At 42.8% G+C, this 8310-nt stretch overlaps 1 protein-coding gene across 2 annotated transcripts; it reads right to left on the minus strand.

Moving 5' to 3' along the window:
* Positions 1 to 1526: 1526 nt before the first annotated feature.
* Positions 1527 to 8023, minus strand: LOC127757446 (probable nucleolar protein 5-2). Of its 2 annotated transcripts, XM_052282945.1 has the most exons (7): positions 7806 to 8023; positions 7311 to 7420; positions 7174 to 7215; positions 2732 to 2899; positions 2480 to 2656; positions 2111 to 2314; positions 1527 to 2015 (listed from the first exon to the last, which is right to left on the minus strand). In XM_052282945.1, the coding sequence occupies exons 1-7, from the start codon at positions 7891 to 7893 to the stop codon at positions 1821 to 1823; spliced, it is 984 nt and encodes a 327-aa protein (XP_052138905.1). In that variant the 5' UTR covers positions 7894 to 8023; the 3' UTR covers positions 1527 to 1820. The 2 variants fall into 2 exon arrangements, with proteins under 2 accessions (XP_052138905.1, XP_052138907.1); XM_052282947.1 differs by lacking the exons at positions 7174 to 7215; positions 7311 to 7420; positions 7806 to 8023 and adding an exon at positions 3845 to 3988.
* Positions 8024 to 8310: the final 287 nt, after the last annotated feature.

Consider the following 8310-nt stretch of genomic DNA (forward strand, 5'->3'; position numbering starts at 1 on the left):
GGTGGGCCGAGAAGGCTACTTCGGCCCTTGCAGGGGCGAACTGGACATGGCGAAGCCGTCCTTCTTCGGGCTGGATGCCAGGGCGAACCGGTCACGGCGAAGTCGTCCTTCTTCGGCAGGTACTAATGCGACCCTTCGCCTCGCTTCATCCTTGGCTCGTGGTCTTCGCCATGGGTTTTGGCAGATTTGGTCGAAGGGACTCATGCCATCCGCCAACAGGCTCCAAACTGCAAAAACAACGTACCATTCAATTGTAATAATGTTTTTCTTGTTTCACAATTTTTTAAGTAATGGTTTACTAAATTTTCTAAATAAACGGAGCTAAACACCTGGGACTGCCCTTGCCCCCCAGCACAGTGAAAAATCGCCGTCCCTAAGGGCGGCAAGGGGGCCGCCTACAAAATTCCAGGCCGCCTCGCCGCCCTTTTGCAGGCAGCCCCCGCACAGTGGTAAATCGCCCTCCCTAAGGACGGCAAGGGGGTCGCCTGCAAAAAAAACTAGGCCGCCCTGTTGCAGGCGGCCCCCGAACAATGTAAAACCGCCCTCCGTAAGGGCAGCAAGGGAGCCGCCTGCAAAATGGCACGCCCCCCCCCCCCCCCCCCCCCATAGCCGGCCGTTAGGAATGACCTAACGGCCGTGTGCCACGTCACAGAAGCTGCCCTTTGGAAGGGTGATTTTTAATATCGCCCTCCCCAAGGGCGGTGGGTGACTAGTTTGTAAAATTTTCAAACACAAAATTAGTTTTGTAAATATTTTAATAAAAAAATTAAAAATAAAAAAAATCTTCGGAAGAGCTAGCTGCTGCAGCTACAGCGTCTAACGCAGCTAAGCTAGCAGCGGCTGAGATGCATTCTTGATTGACAGCTGAACAACTAAGGCCTGTTTAGTTTCCAAAATTTTTTTCACAAAAACATCACATCGAATCTTTGAATCTTTGGACATATGCATGAAACATTAAATATAGATAAAAATAAAAACTAATTGCACAGTTAGGGAGGAAATTGCGAGACGAATCTTTTGAGCCTAATTAGTCCATGATTAGCCATAAGTGCTACAGTAACCAACATGTGCTAATGACGGATTAATTAGGCTCAAAAAATCGTCTCGCGGTTTCCAGACGAGTTATGAAATTAGTTTTTTTTTCATTCTTGTCCGAAAAACCCTTCCAACATCCGGTCAAACGTCCAATGTGATACCCAAAAATTTTCATTTCACGAACTAAACAGGGCCTAAGTTTTCCAGTGCCCTACAGCCCAACTGCCCTAACAGTGTAGAAGCTACAAAAACATACTTCCTCCGTCCCACAATATGAGGGATTTTAAGTTTTTGATTACAACGTTTGATCACTCATCTTATTCAATTTTTTTTTACAAATATAAAAAACAAAAAGTTGTACTTAAAGTACCGTAGATAATAAAGTAAGTCACAAATAAATTAAATAATAATTTTAAAATTTTTTAAATAAGACGAGTGATCAAACGTTTGTTTTGCCCATATTGTACTGACTTTCTACTGCACGGTCATCGTTTCGAGAACCTGAAGTTTCAACTATTTGATAGGAAAAGAAACATCAAAAGCAATCAAGAGTAGATAACACTGGTCGAATTACTAGTGAGTTCCCATTGTCGATAATTAAACAGAGAAAACACACGAATGCAACGCTTTGGTCCAGGATGGCAGCTTCAGGCAGCCTCACCATCCAGTGTCCAGGATAGGATTTCAAAACCAGTTCTCCCTTAAGGAAATGTGATATTCTTGGCGACTGAGTTCCTCTCATGCGACTGTGTTCTTCTCTCATGCGACTGACTGGCTTATTGCGTTCATGTGCTTTGTTCAGCTTCACATGCATCTTTGGCCTCCTTTACCAAGTCCTCCAGTTGTTTTTGTGCCATAGGAATAAGTTGACGGGCTTCAACCATCTCGTTGTAGGCATTCATGAAAGATCTCTTACGGATCTTCCCTTCATACTTATGTGCATCCTTCACTAACTTCGACAGCTCATCTTGTGTAAACATCTGAAAGAAAATAGGTATGCTTCAGCGTTTCAGCCCATTACAAAAATGCCATGTTTCCTCAAAATGGAAAATATTTAAAAAATGTTACAGTTTACCGCTTCCTCAGCTGTAGATCTTTCTGTGGGGTAACATATGATCTTAATACCCGTCGCAAGTTTCATCAAATCCCAGTCTAAACATTTAATGCCAGACCGTTTCTCAATGTATTCACCAGTCCAGCGCAAGTGCTTGGAGTTTTTCTCATCACAGTATTCGCAATCAAGCAAGAAGCATGCCAGCTTAATAATAGAGTCAGTAACCTGGGTACAAAAGAGCATTCTTTCATCACTAATAAAAAAAATGTAAGTAAATATTGCATTCTTTGGGAAAGGACAGTTAAGGATTCCAAGTGCACATTGAACAAACTATCATATAAATGTGTGATGGGGAGGCATTGACATTAAGGAAGCAACTTGTGAACTCACCATCTCTGGTTTGACATCCAAACCATAGCGGTTAAGGAGCATGTACAATCCTTGGCTCATTGGGAGGTAGTCGTCCTTGCTCAACTTCATTTTTTCTTGGGGTACTAAAACATGCATCAGATTCTTCAGGCCCCACATCACTTCCATCACAATTTCATCAAACATGCAGGGCACACTCTGAAAGAAATGACAGCAAAATTGGTGCTCAAGGTTGTCCACTAAGAAAAGCAAACAAGGGAGCTGAACACTAACCAAGCTTCTTTCAATGATTTCTTTATATTCGGGTTTTCCAACGGCCATTTTCTGCCCAGGGTGATGCCACTTCATGATCATCTCAGCAAGGTCGCAACTGACACCAGTATCATGATTAATGGCACTGGACTTGTCCTTGATTTCTCGAAATTCCTTCAGCCAAATGAACTGATAGATAAACGAAAGAGAAGAATGTTAAGGGGCAAAAAATAAATAAATCCAGTAAATAATCATGCAATGTCTCCCAATCATGACGCATGCAATTCAGTAGGTACACCGCAATCAGTGGTTCAAAAACACTGGACACTAAGCAGCTAGTTCCACCAAGCAAACCTAGGCATGATTAGGCACATGTAAATTTTACTACATAGAGTATGTACTATCACATTACATAGAGCAAACCTAGCATATTAAATCATAGAAACTGGCATATCATACATCCATGACATCAATGATGTAAAATCTTCATCTCTAATTTGCCCCACTTCTCTGTGCAGACCCGAAACAACACTAGGCAGGAAAACAACTAGATGCAATACCTAGGTGCTATGAAAGAGGGGCAGCTGGGCCCAGTTACTAGTTAGCCCAGTTACTAATTTTGAATTTTGAAAAGCGGTACTTCTCAAGATGTGCTGCCAAGAACAGCTGGAATATTTAATCACAATCGAAAGATCTAGCCCTTTTCAATTCCTTAAGTTCTTGCAATGTGGTTGAGAATAAGTTGTTGTGCTAAGGTAATATACAACACATAAGTGATGTTCTTTGGGTTAGGCTGTGGTGTTCATTGTCCCGGTAACCCTGGCTTTCGGAGCATGTTAGAGCTCAATCATCCCTATCCCACAGTTAGAAAATAAAATTGGTTGTATAGCAAAGGTTTTAGCCTGCAACAATCCATTCTTTAAACTATAACGAACAACTTTCAACAGAGCATTATGGAAAAAATGCATTTTCAATCAGTTGATCAGCAAACAAAAAAAATAATACTGAGCTTGTGCTTGCATTTCTTCTCTCAATGCAAATAAAAAGGAAAATGTAAAGTAAATGTGGTGGTCAATACCCAATTCAAACTGGCAACCAACAACGCAAAAAAAAAAAAGGAATAACATCTTATACCAATATAAAAAGCACCAGTTCATCAAACACCTCTCTCTCCTGACCCTTAGATCTATTCATCCAACGGTTTATATCAAGAGTTGGATCATCCCTGCAATTAGCGATTCCACTTCCGCGTGAACGGTTACAGAAATTAATTAGCGATCATCGAACAAAAAGAAAAAAAAAGAAATTATTAGCAATCCATCTCCCACTCCCCAACCCCGCCACCTTCTCCACCGTCGCCGACGCCTCCTCGCGCCTACCCGCCGCCCGCCGCCTTCTCCGCCGCCGGCAGCCGCGAATGCCGCCACCTCCGCCTCCTCGCGCCTACCATGCCGTCATCGCCCGCCGCCTTCTCCACCGCGACCGTCGTCTGCTCCACCGCCGCTCCTTGCCGCCACTGCATCCTCTACGCCTCCCCGCACGGGTGGACGCTCGCCATCGACCCCACCGACCTCGCCGCGTTGCTCCTCCACCTGTTCACCGGCGCAGTCCACACCCTCCCGCCACTCCCGGCCTTCTTCGCCGAGACGGACGACCTGGGCTAGGACTGGTCACCGTATGCCGTCATGGCGTCCTGCGGCGAGGGACTCCTCTTCTACGCCTCCGACCCGCCCGCCGCAGCCTGGGCCCCTCTCCCCATGGCCGACTGCAACGTGAGCAGCATGAACTACTCCGGCGGCGAGTTCTTCGTCTTCCGAGGATGACGTCTGCCGCACTGCCATCATCCCGGCGCCCGCCGTCGAGCTCCCCGCTGAGGCAGCAATGGCAGGTGACCGCGAGGAACTCCTCCGCCAGCACCTGCTGCCCCTCCAGGACAACTGCCAGGATTGAGCTCCACTTAATGATGTTACCGATTTAAGTCCTGCTGACTGCCAAGATAAGATATTGCTGTACACTAAAGCCTAATTGTTGAAATTTTCTCACTACTTGCCCTTCCTCTACTGCTTTCCTATGATTATAGTATTGCACATGATTGATTTAGTGTAAATTCATCTTGTGGAATGCGCATATCCTTTAATCCCAGTTTCCTGGAAGCATTTTCATTTAAATATCTCCTATAGAACTCACAAGCCTTCATTATATCATGCATTAATTTAGACCAATTATTCCAGGGTAGCACAATTCATTTTGAATGCGTTATATAGTGCTGACATATACATTTCAGCCCCTTACACTGGCACATCTTACCCCTCTGGAGTCTGCGTTCTTAACCATAAGATCTGATAATGTGGGGATGCATGTGTCTGTTATCAAGTTCATCAGTGTGGATGCATCATGACATCTTGAAAAATGTCAATTTCAGTGAACATGATGAAGTTTGATAATGAGGCTACTACTGCATTAGTTGGAATACTTCAATAACTCATTCTTTCTTTAGGACCTACGAATAATTGATGGTACAATGTAATGTTCTACAAAGATTGAAACCTTGTTCTTAGCAGAGATTTGAGAAGGCGAAAGAGCACACAAAGAGGTTAAAGGTTAGCCCACACATTACTACTTTTTCCTACACGTGCATTTTCATTGAAGATGAACTTTTCTTTGCAAATCACCCTACCAATTATTAGTTTGTTTTATCTATACACAGGCATTTATTAATTTCATTATAGATGTCCACGACACCCGCATGCAGGAGTTGCCTTCAACACTGTGAAAGGTGATTTTTCATGTCATTTTATTTGGACTAAATTTGGATATGAACTATATATGTAGTTGAGAATTCTCTTCTAGAACTATATATAAAGTTGAGTCTTGCCTCTTATTGCTATTAAGTGATCATGTGTTCTAAAGTGTCACTTAACCATGTCACTTTAGAAGAAACAACTTAACCATGTCTTCCGGGAAGATTGGGCTCATTTAATCTTACTATTTAATCTACGACATGGTTAAGTTGTTCGGGAAGATTGGGCTCATTTTCCCGGACCACAACGTAAGTTGTTTCTTTTTCATCTCATGTGTTCTGACTAGCAAGATAGAACTCCGTACCTAGCTATATATTTAGCCAGACCACAACTTAGGTTGTTTCTTAACTCAGTAGCTATTAGTTTGCTTGTGTTTAATTATTTTCGTAATTGATGGATTTTCTTGGGTTGGAACAAGACACAGTTAATCAGCTCGTTCACCTATGCAATTGGTATGATTTTGTGATAGGTCCTCTGCCTGGGTGGTGCCTCACTGAGTCACAATTGTTCCTAATTTTGTCAAATTAGTATACTTCACATGAAACCATCAGTTTGGTTGTAATGACTTTTAATATTTAGATGCTTACCTACTTGATTCCTCAAAAAATTTGGTTGTTTCTGTACGTAGTTAACAAATATACTCAATTAGTGAATAATGAAGTTAATCCATTAATGTTCTTGTCAGCCAATCATTTTATTTCATACATGTTATATTGTCACATATGCAGCCATGTGCATGTAAACAATGACACTTTATTATGTTTCTTTAGCATAGTCATGGATTTAACACCAAAATTCAAATTGTCAGCATTTCTTGTTTCACTGGCTGGAGGGTTGGAGGGGATGAAGAGTAGAGGTGAGATCCCTGGATAGTGAGATACATATTCGTTAATAATATACATAGAGTATGAAGTCTTTTCATCTAGGTAGATAAATCTGTAGCAAGATAATGTTGAAAATTTATGGCATAGATTATGGAAAAGAACGTTCTCACAGAGTCACAGGTTTGGTGCTACATTATTAATCGCTCTTCCTCAGTTTAATTTGTGTGTTCCCCCGAAAATGAGTAGTAACTAATTATGCTAAATGCATCATTCTAGAAAGAATAGAATGGTCTTTTTATTACAGTGATAGAGATTCCCGATACATTTTATCAGCAATTCTGTTTGCTTTCTCTCTCATTCTATTTGGTGTTTTTCACGGTTTTCAAATTGGGCAGAAAAATCAACAATCAACTAGGTACCTAGCCATATGTGCACATGCATAACCAGGTGGCCAAGGAAACTAGAATATAGATTATGGACTCCTTGTGGATTCCTTGCTTGTTTGAATGTGAAATATATATAGATCTGTACTAAGAAAAGAATGTATATAGATCTACGTTAACAATCAACTCGAGGTTTTCAAACATCTATCGGTCTAAGAAAAAAATGTATATTTGGAATTATTGGTTCTCCATTATCATAGTTAGTGTAAAGAAAGGGAGAGATATGTGGCATATTAACTTTAAACTTCACATTATAGGTTTTGTGTGATATGCGTTATGGGAAACCTAGGAAACCTAATAAACTTGTTTGTGTTTATATGTTTACCATGACGTATAGCACAGCACGTGAACGTGACTTGCACGTGCATTATTACTAGTAAGAAGAAATGACTAACTTTGGATACCCTATAGTCCACGCCAAAGTTTGCCCAGATTTCCTGTAGTTGGTAGAGAAAACAGAAAAGTTAGGTCGATGACAAAGAGAGAGGCAATCAAGCACATAAGTAAACAGGGAAGGAATAAAAGCATGCACCTGCAGGGCATTTGGTTGAATGAGTCTGTCCCCACTCATACCGAACATTGCGAAGCCAGAGGGCGTCTCAAACAGAACTAAGACTATTAGACAATGGTACGTATTGTGATCTGCAAACACACAAGCCAAGCAAACTTAAGCAACAGCAAGCAGGAAGGACTGCAAGAGGCAACGAGAGGAGATCAATCGCCCATTCAGTCAGCACGCGTGAAGCAAAGATGTGGATCTTAGGCTGAAAAGCCCTCATCTCTGCGAAATAACCGCTACATCTGCCACGCGGAGTCAAACTGCCATGAGCAGGGTGTTCACAGTATGCGAGATCGACAACAAACGGGTTCCGTGCATACAGGAATCGCCTCCCCAGATCTATCTGCTCTTCCCATGCGATGCATGTGCTACCATAAGTTAAGGATCCGCTAGGGGTTTGCTTTCTCATCCTCACACGCCAGTTTTCCTTCCGACGTGGGAGGGATCAAGAGAGGGTTGGTGGCTCACCTACACCGGCGATTGACCCCGCCGTGGCCGTACGAGTAGCACTGCATCCTCGCTTACTCGAGGTCGAGGTCGATCTCTTTCTTGTCATGGTGTGTGAGATTGGGGCCGAAGGAAGATGTCTCAACGTTGGCTTCCTAATACCGGCAACAGACGCCGCTGCCGGACGAGAAGCGCCGCCGCCGCACAGATGGCGAGATGTGGGGGTTGGGGCCTGGGGGACCGGGGGGGGTGGGGGGGGAGTATTTTACCTTTTACGCGTGCGGCTGTTGTGCTTCTGGAACCGCGTACAAGCCAATCGATCCCACTGTTTGGGCCTGATTCGAGATAAAGGGCCGTTTTTGCATTGCTACCCGAACTTATTAGCCGTACCAACATTTTGGTAGTTTAAATAGTACATGTGCTTGTTTGGATTTTTTTATTGGTAATGTCCATGTTAGATTTAGCATTAATCTAGAGCAACTTTACTATAATTCATATGTTGACTTTGGCCGTGTTTGGGGGAGCT

The sequence above is a fragment of the Oryza glaberrima genome, chromosome 12, assembly GCF_000147395.1.
Source record: "Oryza glaberrima chromosome 12, OglaRS2, whole genome shotgun sequence".
Classification (NCBI taxonomy): Eukaryota; Viridiplantae; Streptophyta; class Magnoliopsida; order Poales; family Poaceae; genus Oryza; species Oryza glaberrima.